Genomic DNA, 21,572 nt, shown 5'->3' with positions numbered 1-21,572 from the left:
TACTGGGTCTTTGGAATCTCTCCTGCTTGCCATAACCTCTAATAGATAGCTTACATAGCATACCTAAGCTAATGCCTGCGTTTTCTGTTGTTGTCTTACTTTGAGTCACTTGGGGGTTGGGCTGCAGGGCGGTGCATGAAATGATGGTATAGGGCTTTGAATACTGTAGACCGCAACAAGTAAACATTGCACGTTTCAAACCACGTAAGGGACCACACATGGATGAACAAGGGCGACCGAAACATCCATGACGTACGTGGATATGACGATTGTTGGGCTGACATTCTAAACGCGTGACTTCCACATTAGGCCTCTCGTTCCTGAATGCCCCAACCTGCTAACCGCTAACGTCTCGCTAATTTCTCTCCTAAGTTCCTCATGGACATTTGGGTAATATGTGCCCTGCCACCACCAACATGTTTCATTGTCCTTACCATGTTTATCCATCCATGAACCAAATACGCCTTTTCATCTGTTTAACCAGCTCTCTTCACGCTCCCACAGTGTGCGCGCACAAACATACCTCCTTCATTGTCCTTGCCGTCAGCGCAGAGTGTTTCCATAGCCACGTGACACCCGGCGCCTCTCCACCCCGACTGGCAGATGCAGTGCCAGCCGCTGGCCTCCAGAGTGCATCGCCCGTTGTTGTTGCAGAGACCTGGACAACCCTCTGGGCACAGTGAACAAAACACACAGTTAGAAACGTTAGAGCAGTGCGAGTGAGTGGGATAGGGTCACGGCTGGCCATCAGGGTGAGAAATAGGCTTCAACCAATATACATTTTTGAAGGTAGGTGATGATAGTTTTGTATTGGAGCTCTGAGAGGTGAGGGTAATCATTGTTTTTAGGTCAGACTTGTTAAGTTCATCAATTTCGAGGTCAAATTTTGAACTCAATTTTGGTCAAACTAAAACATGGTCTACGGTGACAGTGAGGTGTTTCAACAGCGCCTACAGCCTGATATGCAATCATACCTCAAAAATACGCATGAGATTGAAATTAGGCGGCGTATTGAGAGGCGTGAGCTGTTGACGTGGCCTGTGTAGACAGCTGTACTGGTTACAACTGAAGCATATCCGCTCCACGAGACGCACGTGGGACCAACAAACGCGGGGAACTAAGCTGGTCAGCTCTGGGTACTCGGGTGGGAACTTGTGTCCTGGAAGATTTTAGCGGTTGTAAAGTACATTATATGCAGAAACTATCTGTGTGTATTAGTGAACCAGAGAAAAGAAAAACTATGAGGGTACGAGGACAAAGACAGAATTAAATTCTGGAGGTGGCACGATTGCATACGAAGCTAACAGAAAGATGCTAGGCTGCGAGAACACTGACACTGGCAAGGTCAACGTGTTTCGGCTTCAACAAATCCTGGATTTTTGTCATAAACGTGCAGCGATAACGCACGGAGGAATACAAACACACTCCCACAGACACCGTTAGGTGCCTCTGTTTGATAGCTAGCTAACAGTTAACGTCTGTGCTGTCGGTTTCAAGTTTCATTAAGTCTTCATGAATTATGCCTTATAAACTTATTTTGTCAGTGTGTAGGTGTGTGTGAGATTAGAGTGGTTTGGAAATGGGCATTATAATCGAATTATCGTTCAGATAGCCCTAACCCTGAATATACATTTATCGAACATCCTGGGGTTTGCTGGAGAGTTTTAACGCCCTGGCAAGGAAATACTCAATAGTTGATTTTGGTGTATGGGTTTTTAAATCTAAACACATTGCCATGTCAGCACAAAATATTCGCTGTCAGCAGCTTCAGTCCAAAAATACCTTCAAAAAGACTTCAAAGACCCATATTGGTTAAATCCTGATGTGTATAAAGGCCTTTTGGCCCCGTGTGATGAACTTTTCTCCAACAAATGGACTGACAGACTGAAAGACATATCGATAGACAAATAAGGAAGATCAATACATTAACCCACATGTGAGAGACACAGACTGACAGACAGACAGCCTTCAGTGAAATGCACTGACGTTGTAGTTTCACATGAACCTGTAAAATTGCCTTCAGCCCAAATGGCTATTGTGTGCTGCATGGCTTCAATTGGAAATTGATTAAAAATAGTATATATATATATATTTTGTATCTGTAAACAAAGAAAGAAGATGTTATTGCTGCATATTATGATGATGAAAAACAAGAGCATACAAGCAAACAAACCAAAACATTCTGAGGATGTTAAATATTTTGAAGTTCAACTGTTCAGCTGACAAAGGCTGCAACTTCCTCTTCAAAAGGAAGTTTTTTTTTGGCTTTAGAAATATGGATTCCTTTGGTCTTGTTCGTCTAGTTAGTGACAAAAAAAAAAAAAATCAAAATCACAGGTTAACAATCCATGTGAAAACACAACAGGTAGACAGATACACAGCGCACAAAGTATAGGGAGGACAGGTTTGGTTTGGACTGCATGCCTCCAAAGGCTATACTTTATGCCCCTGTTTGGCATTCCTCGATCACAGAATAGACAGTGAGGCTGGCAATCAGATAGACTGATTAATAAACAGCGAGTATCAGAACCAAGCAAAGCCCAGCTGGGGGGGTGGGGGGTGGGGGGGTAGAACAAGGTGTGGATGTAAAGATGGAGGAAGAGGTGGTGAGGAGGAGAAAGGGGAAAGAAAAACTAGAGAGAGAGAGAGACAGGAAAGTGAAGAAAGATATACGGAAGGACAGAGGGACAGCAGCTGGCTAAATTAATACACACACACATATATATATATATATATCAGGCTTGTGGATGCAAGACAAAACAGGAGTCACACACCTTGGGTTTGTGTCTGTGTGTGTGTGTGTGTGTGTGTGTGTGTGTGTGTATGCGCTGGCGTGCATCTTCATCTGTATTGTCTGTGTTTTGCGTGTGAGAATCAGAGTCGGGGACAATAATGATGTAACCAGAAAACAAACCAAAAATAAATAAATAAATAAACAAGAAATAACAACGTAAGTACAACACAATAAGACAATACAGAAAACAGATACACTGGGCGTTCATCAAGACTGAAAGACAGAATGTGAGAGAAAAAAAAAAAAAAGGAAAGGAAAAGACAAGGAAAAGTAAAATGAAGTGGGATAAAATCCGAATCAAAAGAAGTTAAAAGTGAACAAAGCAGAGTATGAAGTGGTTGTATTTTTGGGACAGTGAGGCCCTTATTAAGTCTTTGGCATGAATTACCTTTATATCCTGAGAATGGGAGAGGGCACGAGGGAGAGAGGGAGGAAGATTAGGGAAAAAAAGTAAATCGAAACAAAAGCAGCACTGCCAAATATACTCTCTGTGATAGACAGATGAAAATGGCAGCCAAAGGGAGAGGAGGACAGGAAGAAAGAGCTGGGAGCTGGGAGTGCTGGGAGAGAGAGAGAGAGAGAGAGAGAGAGAGACACACACAGTAGAACCTCAACAGAGTAAAAAATGGGCAGTTCATTCAAATCTGTCTTCGTTCACATTTAAGTCACACAAAAGGGAAGAAGGACCAAAGGAAGCTAATAAGAAAGAAAAATAGAAATAAAAAAAAGTAACATCTCTGTAATTAACCTGAGAAAGATTCTCAAAGGACAACTTTTCCTCTAATCCGAGGTTGTGATCTAGCACATCTTAAATGCAGAAGGACGGAAAACAATATGCTCGCAGTCAAATGGAAGTTGGAGAGAAAGTGAGGAAGCAGCTATGCCGTTTTGCGGCGCTAATCAGCATTTTGAAGAAGTGGCTGGCAGAGGCGGGATCACCACCGCGGCTGGTGTTGAGCTAGCGCCCTACGCTGCAGTTCCTCTAATGGCCACTAGATGCTGACTCTGGGTATAAAATGTAGAAATGTGAATGGGAGACGAATGGGCATGCGGACATAGGCGTCAACTAGCATTCAAGGGCAAAATGCACTATTGAGTTGCATTATGGGAAGTGCAGGCGGCAGCATTTTTGGAGCTTGAACCCAAATTAGAAAATTGAGGATTGGGGGCAGCTACTATTGAGGACACGCACATTTTTTAGCAACCTGAGGGGTGTTTACATTCTACAACACTTATATCTTATAGGCTGGTTCCACTATTTTTTAGACTTAATATATTTAAATTTGACTATTTACCCTACCAAAAATTAATTCCTGGCAGTGTGTCTTAAAGGCCTTTACACACTGGGGACGTGACGAATAAACGATGCGAAAATGCAAATATTCCGCATCAAAATTACTCATACCGTTTTCGGAAAGTGCTCATGACGAAAACAACAGTTCGGAAAAGAACACATTGACGTGCAAATTTATCCCAAGAAAAAAATGCTTGGGCTTGTGTGTCAAGGCCTTCTAGAAAATCATGGGGATGTAGCCCGATTTATTTCTTTTTTAAATAATTTTTAAAATGATTTCATTTCTGCGTTATTTAATAGGACAGTAGAGAGAGACAGGAAAGGCGACGTCCTCTGTTGCAACAATTTTTAATCTGTCTCTCACAAGCCCCCCGACTGGTCTGGTAGGGTGATGCTATATCACTGGAGCAATCCTTCTGGTAGAGGTAGAGTATGTCTGGGGACGTGTTTAGTTGACTGACGTATCACACCCAGCCGCGGTGGTTTCTGCTTGGTCGTTTAACCTCAGCTTCAGGCTTCGCCCACTTTCCCGAAACAGCCACAAAAATGTCAGCGAGGGTTAGAAAAGCCCGTCAGGAACTTACATCTCAGACACAAATTTATACCATTTATGAATGAATGCAATAAGATGCAATAAGGAAACTAGTCTTTTTTTTTTTTTTTAGCAATTACAGCAACAAATAATCTTTACCAACTAATACGAGTGCGACTGTATTCAGTAAATAATGTAAAGGAAGGCCACCTTATAATCCAAAATATGTAACTACTAATACCGCATTGCCTCTGAGCAAGTATACTTGAGCTCCTTATCTAGAATATTCCCATGCTGCACAGAAGGTGGCTTAAAATCAGCTAAAATGATTTAATACTGTCACAGTGCGGCGATCATTTGCTTTGTAAATGTGCAAATACTCGCAATTACACGAATGTCCTGTCCAAAATAAGCGTGCGACTGACATCTTCAGCACAAAAGCCAACTGTGTGAGGCAGATTACGGCTGCTTAAACCCGTGCGCTCGCGTAGGCGTGCGGCTGTGCATGAAGACATAACAGGGGGAAGGAGAGGATGCAGCTTACAGGCAAACTAAGCCTAAAGCAGGGCCGGGATTTCACGGTCCACATCAGAAACTTTCAATATTGTGTTTATCGGGGCTGGAGCTGACCTCGTCTGCAGAAAGCAAAAATATGTCTTGATCGTCAGACTGTCCCAAGCCACGAAGAATGTCAAATATTATAATGTCAAACATACAGTATTACAAGGTAGTACGACAATAACAGTTGAATATGTTTTTCTGAGGACTGTTTTTTTCTTTTGAAGTGTGTACCTGTGCCAGTTCTATTTTATGCTCAATGTTCCCTTATTTGTGATCCAGCTTTAACATACTGTGCAGTATGGCAACCAGGGGAAACTGGATCGCTGCCCTGCTGGTAGATAGTTCAAATATAAGTCATCAAAGTCAAACCAATTCATAATAAAAGGATAAAAGGACAGAAATCTAATGTTGGAGATCAACATAGCTCAATACTTTAGGGAAAGAAAAAAAAAGTGAAGCTACTTCTGAGGAACCAGTGAACAACATACGGAGATAAATACATCAAAACTCAATCAAAGCCAACTGTAAAGGTAAAAAACAAATCGCTCCAAGGGTGCTACCTAATAGGCAAAGTAAACTAAAGCCAACGTACATTTGTAGTAATGATGCATGTTATCAGAGCTGGCAGAATGACAGAGGGGATGAGAGGGAAAAAACACAACATATTGCTGAAATAAATGAAAAAATCTGAATAAATAATTACATGACATGACTGATAAAATATCACTAATAAACTCATAGAAATCACTGAGGTAGCCACAGCTCCGCAGTGCATGAAGAAGAAAAGCAAAGGAGGGCGGGAGGAAGAGAAGAAGCGAGTGATGAGGAGAAGAAGAGAAAAAGAGTACAGTACCTTTTACTCTAATGTCCGGATTGTGAGCTTTAAGAAGGAAGGGGGGAGAAAAAAGAAAGGAAGAAAGATAGATGGAAAGAGAGCATTTAGTCCAGCACAATAGGCAGTCGAATATTTAAAAAAAGAAAAAAAATATATATCACCATCAGTGGGAATGAAGGGAATGAAGAAAAACAGAGAGATGTGGAAACTAAATTAGACGCAAAGAGGTTCGGTCGAAAAGGAGAAGACAAGATCTCTCATCATTCACCATAATATTTATCTGATACGCCTCATTAACACTAGTGAATTTTCAGGGTCCACGATAGTAATCACTTCCACTGGTCCACGCTGGACTGGAAACCGGCCACCCTCTGGTCCCCGAGCCAAGCCCCTGTGGACTGAGCTCGACCACAGTTTGTGTCTTGTAACCGTGTTTTCTTGCAAAAACAATGGATTGCACCGACTTTTAGGGAAAAAAAAAATCACTGAACATCAACAGTGAGCTGGGCTATTTCCATGCTGACGTGCGAGAATAGCCAGCTGATGAACACGGCAACAATTCTACAGTGGGGGTCAACAGTTCCAGTGTGACAAATGTGACGGTTAGAGATGGGAGGACAGAAGAAGAAAAAGAGCGAGCCTGTGTGAATCCTCTCTCTCCCCCAGCCATACAATCCATCTAAACAAACAAGCTGCTTGTTGGCTAAGCGCTCTAAATAGATTTCTCCTCATCTCACTGTTGTTATGCTCTCAGCGTCCCCCCTCCATGTGTGTCAGTGTGTGTGTGTGTGTGTGTGTGCCGAACTGACAATAACTAAGCCAATTTGCAGCTCTTTCCCAGCAATACTGTTGCTGTCTGTCTGTTTGACAACAAATAGCTTTTAAAGTGAAGGGTTTGGCGGTGAGCTGAAGCTGCCACAAAGGCCCCGCTACTCATCTGTTCCACCGCCCGACTCGCACAAACACAACAGAATGGGGTTTCTCAACCCGCCATATAGATATCAAGCAAAATAAGGAGAGGTAGTCCATCCATCAACACTAAGCGAGAGCTGTTCGTGTTGTCGGGACATAAATCTGTTTACACAGTCGCACTGTGGGGACTCGCCTTCCTTTTGGGGACAAAAACGCACGTCCCCATTTCGTAAATCGTTACATTTTAGGATGAAGACTTGGTTTAAGGTTCTGGTAAGGTTAGGTTTAGGTTAAGGTTAGGTTTGGGTTAAGCAAGTAGTGGTTAGAGTTAGGGTAAGTCTCCAGGAAATGAATGTAAGTCAATGTAATGTCCTGTGAAGTGATGGAAACATGACTTGCGTGTGTGCCCTTCTGTGAGCTTGCATGCCCCCCCCCAGTTTTCTTGGGGTCCTTTGGCTGCCTCCCACAGTCCAAAGTCATGTTAACTGGTGACTCTAAATTGCCTGTAGGTGTGAGCATGAATGGTAGTCCATATCTACGTGTTAGCTCTGTGATTGACTGGTAACCTGTCCAGGGTGTACCCTGAACCATTGTGTCCACTTCTTACGAACTCATTTTTGTCTGTAACTGAGTCCTTGAAGCTGTGTATGTGAAAGGTGTCGCTGGTAGTGACGAACCCACTGAGAATTATTACCTGACAGTGCAGGTCCTCTCAGCTCTATAGCGTGTTTTAGTGTCTTGCAACTCTTTGTTTCAGTTTTATAGCCACGACTTTACTGCTTTGGTGCAGTCTCACTCCTCTCAGAAGCGCCGTTTTCAGCAGCAGGCAGCTGTTTTCAGTGAAGAGACTCCACACGGCAGACAGACAGGGTTAGCGACTAGCCAGCTAGTCTCTGCATTTAGCAGCTTAAGAGCCAGGTATTTCCCTCGGGGGTTGGTGAAGACCAAAACAGAGCTGAGATGAGATGAGAATGAATACTGGACTAACATTCAACAGCTGGACTCTGAATTAGAGGTCCCACATTATGCTCATTTCAGCTTTATATTTTTGTTCTAGGATTCCACTAGAGCAGCTTTGCATGATATGCAGTTATTATTTATTGTAAGGAAGTCCTTATGTATCTCCTCCTGGCCCTTCATGCAGCCCCTCAGCTCACCCTCTGTCTGAAACAAGTCGTTTGAGACAAACTGAACAACCTCCAAAAACCTGAAGAAGCTGGATTTATGGTTGCCGCAGTGTCTCTGGAGCGGAGGTGCGTGCGCCCCAAAATGACGTCATCACGGATACTGCAACGGATCGCCCGAACCATAAACGCCTCGGTGCAATCTCAAAGCTCGGCGGCCTGCTAGGGCGAGCATAAGCAAGGCTTGAGCGTCCCTGTACTTTGTGGGTGGTCCCGTGCCTGGATCAGATGACCTGCTGGGGGGCGTGGCTGAGGGCGGTGACTGTATAGTTGTGACATCACAACTTTACCGAAGTTGTGACAGCTCGTTTGAAGGCACAGTGTCTGAATACCGACTGAGCGCGTTGATACTTTCACAGTATTTATAGTAGTAGTACCTAGACCTGCTTTATAATCAAAAGAGACATGGAAATCTCACTTTCTGCAATATGGGACCTTTAATATTAATGTTTAAATGTTTAATTTCTCAATTCTAGTGTAGCAACCTAGATACAGGCGAGTATATTTCTATTAGACATTGGTTGGAATATTCAACAGACAGAAATTACCTGATAAGATGGGCCTTTTTGCAATGTTGGTAACTAATACAGCCTATTGAGCTGACCCCAGGTAATAAAAAGGAGTTGTTGATAGCATTTCCCAGCAAGATGGCCAACCTTGAGTGATTCGAAAGGACAATTCTGCTTTTTACAACTTGGATCTCATTTACACTAGTGGCAATATCGTAGCTCCAGTTATATTGAACGACAGCGATAACCAACACAAACACTGACATCCATATAATTAGCAGCAACATTTTTCTCTAATCTTGTCCTGGCAGAAGCCATGGAGAAAAGAGACTGTAATATATCTGTCATGGGTTCTATCAAGTTCGCCTACCCACCAAGCTTCTTTTTTTTTCTTCTTCAGGTTTCTTGAAGGTTGTGAAGTGGTGTGCTACTGTTTTATTGTGTCCCCTGGAATCCCCTATAATTTCTCCAAACCTTGAAGGAAGTGCCATTAAGTAATGCCAGATTAGAGTGTAACTTTGTCATCGTTTCGGTGCAACGTGGCTAGCCAAAGTTAAAAATGGCTGGAAAAGCCTTTCCTCTCAGTGCCTTTGCGCAGAGCGAAAAAAACATGTATGATTTTCCAGGCTTCATGCTCATTTCACTAAATTTTGGGGTACCAGTGATGAGTAGTGAAACACTTGTGTATGTGGAAATCCAAATTCCATGTGTATGTTTGTGCATATTGAGTAACATCTTAGTCACAGTCTCACTTTCCCTTCGTACACTTTGTGTGTGTGTGTGTGTGTGTGTGTGTGTGTGTGTGAGTGTGTGAGAACTATTTACCGATATTACAGTGCTCCCCTGTCCATCCTTGGTCACACTCACACTTCCCCTCCTTGCACACTCCGTTCTTGCTGCACAGTGGGTGGCAGGCCCTCTGGTCGCACACAGTTCCTGTCCAGCCCTCCTCGCACCGACACACGCCGCCGTAACAGACGCCATGGTTGCCACAGTCCACTCCGCACACCTCTGTTGGAGAAAGAAAAAGTAAGAAATATGAATACACATGCAAACACAATGGTAACTGCAATATCTTTTCTGCATTCACTGGCTTGTGGAACATCAATACTGTAATTTAGCAAGTACGGTTGAATGCACTTAAAAAACATTACAAACAGCACCAACAATGGTGTAAATATGCATAATGTGAAATATGCATCATCATGATATTGCAAGGATTTGTCTGCACATGAAAAAGTGCACAGCATTTCAATTTAACCAATGTCACTGTCGGGTCAATAAAAAAAGAAAAGAAAAAAGACTGTGACAGGAAGACTGCTGTAGCCAGCAAATCATTTTAATCACCTCACAGCGTCTGCAAATATGAGGACTGTCTGAGCACAAGCCTCCCAACACAGGTAGCACTTGTGGTGGTAACAGAAGAAAAACCTCAAACGTAGACAATTGTCTGATTTATTGACTTTATGGTGACTTTATGACAGGAAAACTCCCTGGTAAAAGGCCTTTACACATACCATAACCATAACTATACTTCTGTTTGTGCAACTGATACTACTTTCAGACAGCGAGTAATTACTGTTGTATTTGCCGCACTACAAAGTTGGTGTACGGCTCCCACTAGCTACATCCAATCCTACTACTATACGGTAGAGGTTGCTACTATTCACCTATTCTTATCCCATCACACGGCCAAACAGAGCAACCTAAAACCGGAGGAACTGGATTAGCTAACTAACATCACACGCGTTTTTTATTGCCCCGGACGGGATAATCCAACTTGATGTGTCCTCAAGACTGATTTTGATTAATAATGTGGAATTTAGGAAGCTCAGATACCAGGAAAATGGTCACATGGCAAGCCATAGCAGCAAGTTGAAAAAAGAAAAGCCTCAAACGATGCCACCTCATCATACCTGACATATTTTTTCATATGCAGAATGTTAAGAGATGCTGGCTTTATGAGCTGAGTGATGATCTAATTGGGAGCATCTGGAATCAACATACTGTCAGCACTGTGTTTGCCTCCATCACCCCCGCTCTCTTAAATATGTATTAACAGTTATGAATTCATATTTATCAATAGTGGTGATTATGTAATATCTTAAGTGCGCGCAGCATTCAATATGCACTGAACCGAGGAGCTGAATAGAAAGCAGTGCAGCAGAGCAGCCCCGGCTCTGACGGCACTGATTCTATTCTAATCCATAATGACTTGTCCAGACAGCTTGATGAAAAATAAATGAAAAAATCAATTAAGAGCCAAAGCTTTTCCTGCAAGTCTGTCCCTAATTCACCTGTTTCTCTCTCTCTGTGTGTGTAGGTGTCCAGGACTGGACTCTGTGATCCTGCACAGCTGTCTGTGTGCATGCTTTTATTGTTACTAGCAGCATTGTTACTAAAATGTGAGTGTGTGTGCGGCTGTGTATAACAATATCTGCTTATGAGAAAACGAGGAAAGAGAGATAGATTAAATGCCACACTTGCTAAACTGTGGAAAAGGAAAAACATTTTTGTTTTGTTTTTAGGGGTCCAAGCTGCAAAGCTTTGCTGCTGGAACCCTATTATTTTTGTCCTTATTATTCTGCTTTCTTATTTTTCTCTGCTGAAAGTGTTTGTGCAGTAAAAACCCTAAGAGTCAGAAGTCACCAAAATTGGCAGGTAGGTTTTAAATGCCACCCACTACTCAGGCACATAAAATGACACTCATTGACCACAAGGTGGCGCTGTTATCTTGGAATAGAGTGGAAATTCTTTCATAATTTGAATCTCTCAATTCGCCTGCATCTTTGCTCCAATGGTCTTCTGCTCTAAAAATGTCAGATTTTGCGGCTTTTTCTCAGTTTTCTCAAAATCCTATTTTCAACACCTCGTCAGAAACCAGCGGGCAGCCTTCCCGGGAATTTTGCCAGGATGATATGCGATCTTCGCTGATCTAAAGTCATCAAGGAAAGTTCAATTTCACATAAATGCTTGCTAAGCGATTGGAACCAAACTTGGTGCACGTGTTTGAATGCTAGGTCCGAGCTTTGCTACGCAGTCTTGGGCTATTCTGCCACTAGGGGGGGCGCCCCAAAGTCTTGTAGTCTTAATTCATATGCTACCACAGTGGACACAGACATTGTTTGGATACTAGATATCAAGTGCTTCAAATGGTTTTCAGATCAGATCAACGGTGAGTCCGCACTGATCAATCAATATCTTGATGTAATTTGTATTGCATGCACAACATTTTCAATTTCATCTAATTTTGCAGCAAATTTCACCAAAATATTTGACAATACACCACCAGAATGATGTGTTATATATATTTTTTTTTACCACCAAAGTTTTGACTGCTTAAAAAGACAAATATACCCCAGATTTGCACATGTGATATCATTGCCACAAGTTGTAAGAAGGTGGGGGAAAAGCTATGGCTGCAGAGGTCCAGGATTCGAATCCCCATGTGGCCACTTTTCACCAAAATCTTTGACGATACACCTGAGAAAACTAGGTTGGGATATGTGATTTACTTTTCAGAATTGTATCCCCAACAGTTAAATTATTTATTTTTAATAAAAAAATTTTAAAGCTTTGTGACGTCCCTCTCTCGGTCTTCTGGTTGTGAAGTGGGTTTTGGCTTCGTGGTCCGGGAGCCAGTGGGTGGGATTGGAGAGGTCGTCAGGGAACTACCTGCACCCGGGTAGATGCACACAAATGATTGTTCTTTTTCCCAAAACAGCTCCGAAACACATTATCTAAAGAAATAGCTACTCTAGATGGCATTGGCCTGGCCTCCAACGCCACCGTGAGGAATGTCGGAGTTGTCTTTGATCAGGATACGTCCTTCTACTCCTACATAAAACAAACTTCAAGGACTGCTTGTGAGCTCTATGCCTGCCTCTGCATCATCTCCTCCCTAACACGCATCTTGTCCTGAATTAACAACTGGAGGAGAGCGGATCCATTTTCTGGTATGCATATTTACTGTTGCATATTTAGATGAATAGCCTACAACTACTTGGATGCGGTCAGAGTCCTTGTTCCATAACCTGTCTTAACTATGCTATTTTACTTATTCCACTTGATTAATAAACTGATAAACCGGCACAGTTGCACAGGCCTACCAGATGAGTGCTGGCTCTTGCCAACAGTTATCCATATGATCAATTTGTTAAATATGAATACATCTCTTTAAGACTGCGGGCAATAATAAGCAAATGCGCGGGTCTCCTTGTCAGTCCGCAACCCTGAAAGCCTTTTGTGATAACAAAGACAATTTAATATGGCCCCAATTCTGCATTTTGTAGTAATGGAAACTGTGTTCTTCGTGTTTGAGTGACTACATGAATATCTATAAAATGGAAAAAAACACAAAGTCCTATTTTGAGGACAAAATTAGATGGAAAACGGCTCTATCTTTTAAAACGTTACAAACACTGATAATTTAAAACAAGCCCTGTTTTCCATTTTCTTATTTTCATTTCAGAATAGGAAATCAGAGACAAACACGGGTTCTCAGTGTGCATGTGTGTGTATGTGGGTGTGTTGTGTGTGTGTGTGTGTTTGAATGTTTTTGACAGATCCTAAGAAAAGGTCAGGAACAAGCCAGAACAAAAGGTATATGTATCTGCGTGTGTATGCAATTCATTCCATTTCTCTGTCTGTGCATGTGTGTGTTTTACAGAGACAGTGCTTAATTGGATATGTGTTTGATGGTTTTCGACAAGACAATGCTCAGTGTAACAGCCCAAGGCAACACAAATAGAAGTGAGAACGCACACACACACACACACACACACACTCCTTTCCTCTTGTCTTTGTTTTTATGTCAAGCCATCTGTTACTGATCTGCATTTCTCCTCCAGTTTTTTTTTCTATCTCACCTCTTTTTCTGCATCAGTGCTGCCACTTGCTGTCTCGCTCTTTCTCTGTATCTCCCTCCTCTCTAACAGCACCAGAAAATAGGAGACTGTCCTCACCCGAAAAAAAAAGACAACATTGGTCATTTGTTGAAATGCCCAAAAAAAAAACCCCAGTATCCTTACATTTTACTGACAAGCAACCTCTTTTGGCCGTGTGAATTATGACTCATGTCTGTCAGGGGCCAGGACGGAAATAACATGACATTGTTATGGCACCGCAAACGCTTTTGGGAGGAGGTCGGGTTGGATGAATGGGTCAACAAAGTATGTGACTGTGACAACGGAGACCGCTGTTTGTTTCCCATTTCCTACAAACAGTCAATTTTGGTTTTCTTTGCGGCGTGTGCAGATGCGGTGGCCAGTAGCTCCTTCAAACTTAACATTTTTGTTTTACCTGTGGAAGTACTTATTACCTATGACAGAAATACACTCATCATCGTTGAAAAAAAGAAAATGCAGGGATTGGATTAAGTGCAGTGGACCTTGAGACAATCGCTGCCCATGGCACCTTCCAACCACCCGGCCGGATCAGTCGGACCAAACGTCACCACAAGGGGTGCAATCGCCACAGGAAGAGGGGGAAGAGAGCCAGGATAAGAGTGGACCTAGGGCTATTCCACTACCCAGCCTACTCCTGGCTAATGTCCGGTCGCAGGAAAATAAGTTGAAACTGTTTCTATCTTCATCTCTGTCCTCTAGGCATCAGAAGCAGGGGTCACTTGGGTAGAAACTGGGCTTTGAGGTCAGGTTAGTGGTAGATCTCAGTGGAAGAGCCACTGTCCGCCTCACTTGAAAGCAACAACAGCTGCTGTCTGTGATGTTTGGGAAAGACAGGAGCCATTCAGATAAGGGGAGTCGTGTTGCTGTAGCAACCAAAGACAGAGGCGGCGGCTGCTTGGACTCCCTAGACGCCAGAGGGTAGACGAAGAAGTGCAGTTATGCTGACAGAGTCCATGTGTGTCTCCAGGTCAGAATGTGCAGACATATCCTAAACTGTTACGGGTAAACATCTTTCCTTGTTTGAAGGACTAAAGCTTATTCGACTAATCTACATCCGTTGTTAGTGCAAAGAGTTTGACCATTTCTGGGCATGTGATAATGTAGCATGTTCAGTGAGGGTTTAAAGTCTGACCACGGGGGGACCTGAACTTCAGAATTGAGGAGGAGATTTCCATAACAATATCTTTACAGAAAACTGGCTTCATCACAACATCCCGGCTCAAGCCATTGCACTTGAGGGACGGACAACAGTTTTCCGTGCCGACAGAACACAAAACTCCAGCAAGAAGAGGGGAGGCAGACTCAATGATGCTTGGTGCTCACACTTCACGTCAAAGTGGATGAACAATGTTCTGCAGATTTTTTTTTATTTTAAACTGTTGGCCTGGATCAGTGTTTTGTTTTCTTCTGCTGTTTACATTCTTCCAGTTGTAAATTCAAAAAATGCATTACAGGACCTCAGATCTGTTTTTACCTGAATCCACACAACCGTTCCCCAACCTGACAGCCTGGATGAATGGAGAGGCAAGAGAGAAAAAAAGCTGTCTTTCGGTCATGCGGCAAGGAAGCATACAACACTGCCAGAGTGAGACTGAAAGCTGACATCAGGAGAGACCTCATGTGGCGGGCAATCCAGAATATCACAGGCTACAAAAGCAGGAGCGCCCCCATCATGTGAGAGGCCGCATCGCCAAATGAGCTTAACACCTTCTCTTCTCGCTTTGATCTCCCCAACAAAAGAGTCGGCTGTCAAGTCTACTCCACCTCCAAATGACCGGCCACTGTCAGCATTCACGGCGGATGTGAGAAGAACCCTGCTGAGATTGAATATGAGTAAGGCTGCTGGGCCTGATAACATCCCTGGCCATGTACTGAACCAAGAACGTGTGCCTACCAGCTAGTCAGTGTCACCGCTGACATTTAAAACATCTCGCTGTCACAGGAGATTGTTCTCACCTGCTTCAAGGCAGCCACCATCGGTCATATTATAAAGAGTACCGTCTAGACCTGCTCGATATGTAAAGTGTCATGAGATAACTTTTGTTTGGATTTCGTGCTATGTAAATACAATTGAATTGAAATTGATTCAAATTGAGTTCCTGTACCTAAAAGGTCTGCGGGGTCTAGTCTAAACGACTGCCGCCCTGTGGCACTCACCTCCGTTCTGATGAAGTGCTTTGAGAAACTGGTTCTCCAGCACATCAAAAACAACATCCCAACCGGCCTGGACCCTCACCAGTTTGTATAAAGAACAAACAGATCCACAGAGGATGCTCCAGAGCCCTCCACTCAGCCCTCACACATGACCACACCGACATCAGAATGCTGTTTGTTGATTTCAGCTCGGCATTCAACACAATCTCCCCCATGAAACTGATTGACAAACTTAGCACTCTTGAGTACCATACTCAGGTTACACCACCTCCACGGTAGTGCTCAACACCGGACCCCCGCAGGGCTTTGTGCTCAGCCCCCTCTTGTTCGGGTTGTACACCCACGACTGCGGTCCCCAACATGGAGAGAACAACCTACTGCTCAACGTCAGAAAAACCAAAGACCTGATCTTAGCTGACCTTTAGCACTGGTGTGCCTTCCCCACATCCTTAACAGGGAGAATCAACTGTAAAAATGTCAATTGTGCCGCCTAGATTTATATTTTCATTCCAGACTATACCCATTGTTATATATCCAAAGCATTTTTTAAGGAGTTGGAAACACTACAAGCACTTTTTTTGTGGAATACAACTACCCCTACAATAAAGAGGATCTTTCCCCTATGTCTCAAGGAGGAAGAGGGATTTATCCTTCCAAATATTATCTCCTACTACTGGGCAGCAAATGTACAAATATAGCTTACTGGATTTCAATGCCAGGGGATCAGAGCAGCCTGGAGTGGGCAAACATGGAAAGGAGCTTTAATGGTCCTTAGTTTGTGCTCTGCTACATATCAATTTTAAGGTTGCAGGAATACCTGTTATTAAAGGCTCCTTAAAAATACAGGCACAAAATCTGGGCAATGTAAGACCAGTATTCTCCTCTACGCTATTCACCAATAACCTATTATTTATAACCGCAATGTTGCACACAGAATTTCAGAAGTGGTTCCAAACAATATTTTAATGTCTTTCATCCAGATAGGATTTGGCATTCCACAATCTCTCTTTTTCAGGTAGCTCCAAATCAGGGACTTTGTTAAAACAAACTTCACTATATTCCCTTCTCAAACTCACCAACTGGTTGAGGGACTGTATTCAGAAAGTTCCTACTGAGCACAACTCTATATCGCAGATTTATGATGTTTTACTGTTGGCGGCATCACCCTCCTTGGACCATCTCAAATCAAAATGGTAGGATGATCTTGGTGAGGGGATCTCAGATGAAATCTGGAAATCGTCCATTGCAATGATCCACGGAACCTCCATATGTGTCGGACATAGTTTGAATATTCCACAAACTCCGTCTGTCCAGGAGTACCAAGACCCTGCAACCCTTATTCATTCATTTCAGGCTTGTCCAAGTATGAATTTTGGGTCTTTGACACACTCTCGCACGTAAAAAGGCCATAGACCCAGAGGCAAGTCGGGCAGTTTTTGCCCTTGCTCATAGAGATCTGAATCTCTCTCGAGTCGTGACCCCTGCTGTTGCTTTTTCATTGCTATCAGCTAGAATATATTTGGAAATCTAGCTCTCCCCCTTCGGATAGCTGCTGATTTGAGGAGATAATGGTTCATTTGAAGTTGGAAAAACTCCCTTTTGCTTCCTAACAATCTCTCAGCTAATGTTACAAGTTTTCATCTACGGTGTTCCCACAAGCTAGTCCACCTTGCCAAGATATCCTTCACTGCTTTGTCTGGTATGTCATTGATCATTGCATTTATTCATTCATCTGTATGCTCAGTAGTACTAGATGTGGGTGTAGTCGGTAGCTCAATAAACATTTCATTGATTAAGGACAGTCGCTGAGCCAAGAACGTACGTCACCTCCAGATTGAGACTGAATTAATAAATTACATTTAATGAATTCATCATTTCCACTTTTTTTAAGGCTGCCCCAAGTGGAATTTAATGCAAGCTAAATTATGTTACTTAGTATGAATGCTAATAATTTCTGATAGCTTAAAGCGAGTGTAATCACTCTACTTCATCTTTTGTACCACTGTCAGGACACGGCTCTCCTGTTTGCAGCTACAACAGTCACCGTGACACCGTAATACCTATATCTTGAATTGGTTTAAAGATGCTGCTGATTTTCCTTAACGTGGTTCAGCCCCTAGCCATGTCACTGACCTTGAAGTGCGAGATCCTCTGGCAAGGTTCTCCTGGCTGTTTCAAACTCTAAAGGTCGAAATGTCTTTGCCATCAGGCTAGCCAAGCCTTAGAAGAGTACACTGCCTGTGAAACTAAGCCTATCATCTTTTAAATCACTCCTCAGAATCATGTTTACAGGTACAGGTTTTGCATCACTGACTGTCTGAGTGTCTTATTCACCTTATGTCTTATTAGTTGTTTTACAAGCTATCCCATCTTTTACGCCTGTTCCCAGGAGCTTGCATCTCTAACACTGTTATCTTAATTATGTTCTGCTCTGTAATTGCTTGTTTTGTTTTCATTTTATGCTGAACCTGCTCTTCTACATCCTCTCTTAATGATTCTGTAAAGCAAATATATTAACTCTGTAAAGGTGTTATGCTGCGTTTACAAATTCCATAAAAGGGATTTTTCTTTTCATAGATTCTGTAAGAAATGAGAAACAAATAGAAAGAAAATCTACACACTGACAGATCGATACACAGCAAGACATTAAAGACTACACACACCTAAAGAGCAGTCAGGTCCGGTCCAGTTCTGGTCGCAGGTACAAGTGCTGGTCTCTGTGTTGTAGGTGCCGTGACCTGAACACTGGTCCGGACACATGGCCTTGGCAATCTCACAGCTGGCCCCACCCCAGCCTGGCTGACAGTGACACTCGCCATGAATGCACATCCCATGGGCCGAACAACTGGGGTCAATGCAGTCCACTGGAGACAGAGAGATGAAGAGAGGGAGTTGACAATATACCAAGTGGTGCAAATACACACACACACATGCACACGCACACACATATATATGCATATATTTAACTTTTTACATTTTCAATTTCAAGCTGCATTAACAGATTTTCTGTCCACTTTAGGGCAGCGGAATAAGCTTTTTGAGAGACCAGGGCACAAGAACGAAAACATCTGCAGACCGAGACTGCACTACAGTCCAACTGTAAACAACACGGGCGTGTTATAACCTACATGTGGTTGATATTGCAAGTTGCTCATTTACACATCCAGCAGACACAGAGCAACAATTGGTTTTCATTCGGAGAAGGGTTTCTGTTCAACACTCAATGTGTAGGTCTGATATTCACTCTCCTTCTCGGCCAATTTTGGCCCCCACCAACTCCAAGACAAACACGAGTATATAACTTGTATATAGTGTCTAGGTGTTCAGACTTAAATAAACAAATAAACTTAATATGCATGGCTCATCAACCAATTCCAGGCTCCTCCTCCCTCCTCCACATGCAGGTTAACTCTTTCAGGGCCGCTCTTCGCAACGATTTGGCTTTTATATCTTGATAACCCTTACATGGCATCTTTGGCATAATTTGCTGATTCAGCAGGGATTAACACACACACACACACACACACACACACACACACACACACACATACACACACACACACACACACACACACACACACACACACACACACGCTCTGCTGTTCAGGGCAAATTCTCTCACTGTATCCATCCTACACTCACTCACAACGGGCTTAGTGTGACCGAGGACTGAACTAATTGGAAACCAATATGTTTACTTTCCCCTATGAATATGTATTTGGTTATTTGTATAGTATAAAATATGTGTGTATTGTGCGTATATATACACAACCTGTTCACACCTTTGTGTGCATTTGTACACACTTGGATGACGTGACTGCCTCTACCCATATAGAGTGCCAACCTCTCTATGTTGTGGTATGTCTGTGTGTGTGTGTGTGTGTGTGTCCAACCAGCGAATAGCAGATTAGTATTGATTAATACAGATTAAATTAAAGTGTGCAGTTCAGAGGGATTATTAGTTTGTCAGCTTTATAAAATGTCTTCAAGCGTACAGTACAGAAGGTGCACCTGTGGTACATGCTTGGCCACTGAATAGGTGATGGATCGTAGATATGGAGCACTTTTTCTATTCTCACACAGCAACAAAATTATACATCTAAACCTGGAGAGCTACCAAATTGGGGTATTTTGGCACGGAAGCTGTAATAAAGATGAATTGCATGACGCACTGAAGCCAAACAAGGCACAATCAAGCCCAGTGTCCTCTTTACAGTATATACAGGGAAAGGCATGACAGCGTAGAACTGACATCTTCCAGAATACCCCCATCAACACAACTGAAACATTTACTTCAAGAGCAATAATATGAGTTAAAAAGATGTAAACTTTGCAAGTGAAACTGATTATGAATCGTTAACCAACTATAACAAACTACATGAATGTTTCCGTTTCAGAAGTAAATGTCATGGACAGCAATAAATGTGCGCCAAATCCATTATTTATGTTGACATTTAATTATGTAGTGACGTCATTACCACATTCCAGCATCTCAATAATGGAAAATGATGCAGAGCAGTGTCAAAATGTCCCAGAGCGAGAGGGGGCTAACTACTGCCAATAACATAATACCTACCTAATGTGCCTTTTTGTGTCTGTTCTTGGAAGAAGTTATTCTTACCTTCCTCACAATTATCACCCTTATAACCAGTATTGCAGATGCAGGCGCCCATGATGCATATGCCATGTCCTCCGCAGTGGATGTCGATGCACTGGTTGGCTGGCACGTCGCACTCGGTCCCTTTCCACCCGCTGTAGCACTGGCAGCGGCCGCGGGAGTACTGGCCATTACCGCTGCACAGCACTGGACAGGCAGCTAGACCAGACACATGCAGGAAGACCAGGATGAGGCGGACAAACTGACTTCATAGACTCATTAAGTTAGACACTTGGACAACCTTAAGCTCCCAACCTTTTCACTGAGTCAAAGTCTGCGGAGTGCACCGCGCAAACAACAAGTCAGTCATAAAAAAAAGGATGAGGGATCGGCTTTGTCTTTTAGTTACTCAGATATTGCACAGCCGTTGTGGTGCGTGTGACGGTAATACTGCATTACTGTTCTAGTCTATGGGAACACCTTAGGATGAACTGATTCTGATGAATCCGAACAAGTGTATATGGCTGAGTAAAGCTAAGACCTGCTGCATGTTGGGGAGGGAACACTGAATACCTGTCACTTCCTGAAATAAATAAACAGACAATCAATATTGACTGGGGGGAAAAAAACAACAATATGGTGTTAGGGTTAAACCAAATGTCGGAAGAGAACTGCAGTTAAATGTTCTCTAAATATTTCAAGTTGTTGTAAAACTGTTATGTTTCTGACGTCTGGGTCTAGAATGTGAGAACCCATTGTGCCTTTAAAGTCAGAACAGAAATATGTTTTGGCGTGGCTTTTGCTTGATTGATGTGCCTGGTATCGAAACACCGGTCTTAGGTTGCGCAAAATAGCTGAACACACACAGGTGATCCCAAACGTGGATTTTTAAGGCAAAGGGTAAGGAAGGGCCTTCCTTTGATAAAATAGGAAGGAGGCGGAGAGAGGGAGAGAGACCCGAGACTAAACAGTAACACAGCACAGCCTCCAGAGTGTGCAGGTCACACTGACTGCTTGGATAACAACCTCCCAACAATTACCGCCTCTCCATGGGCGGCAGACTGTGTGTGTGTGTGTGTGTGTGTGTGTGTGTGTGTGTGTGTGGGTGTGTTTACCTCGAGAGCAGTCAGGGCCCAGAAATCCTGGGAAACAGTGGCATATTCCTGAGAGACAATCTCCGTTTCCATGACAATTCTGAGGACACTCCATAATCGACTCTGATTAAGAGAGAGGGGTGGTTTGAGGGTGCGAGTTAAATGGATAGGCTGCATATGCAACTCTATATCTTAAGAA

General features: G+C 43.0%; 1 protein-coding gene across 7 annotated transcripts in view; it reads right to left on the bottom strand.

Annotated features, from left to right (window-relative positions):
• Positions 1–21,572, bottom strand: part of tenm3 (teneurin transmembrane protein 3) — a 203,523-nt gene that overhangs the window by 63,814 nt on the left and 118,137 nt on the right. For 5 of the 7 annotated variants that reach the window (XM_070913106.1, XM_070913124.1, XM_070913132.1 and 2 more), the window contains 5 exons: positions 21,395–21,496; positions 20,304–20,498; positions 18,346–18,546; positions 9,447–9,632; positions 524–670 (listed from right to left, as the gene is read on the bottom strand). In XM_070913106.1, coding sequence (XP_070769207.1) covers positions 524–670; positions 9,447–9,632; positions 18,346–18,546; positions 20,304–20,498; positions 21,395–21,496 — 831 coding nt within the window. Of the gene's footprint in view, positions 1–523; positions 671–6,034; positions 6,062–9,446; positions 9,633–18,345; positions 18,547–20,303; positions 20,499–21,394; positions 21,497–21,572 lie in introns of all 7 variants that reach the window. The other 2 variants (XM_070913115.1, XM_070913139.1) reach the window with 1 other exon arrangement.

Source organism: Enoplosus armatus, chromosome 2 (genome assembly GCF_043641665.1).
Source record: "Enoplosus armatus isolate fEnoArm2 chromosome 2, fEnoArm2.hap1, whole genome shotgun sequence".
NCBI classification, from domain to species: domain Eukaryota; kingdom Metazoa; phylum Chordata; class Actinopteri; order Centrarchiformes; family Enoplosidae; genus Enoplosus; species Enoplosus armatus.
Note: the sequence above shows the minus strand (reverse complement) of the source record. Positions and strands in the feature narration are given on the sequence as shown.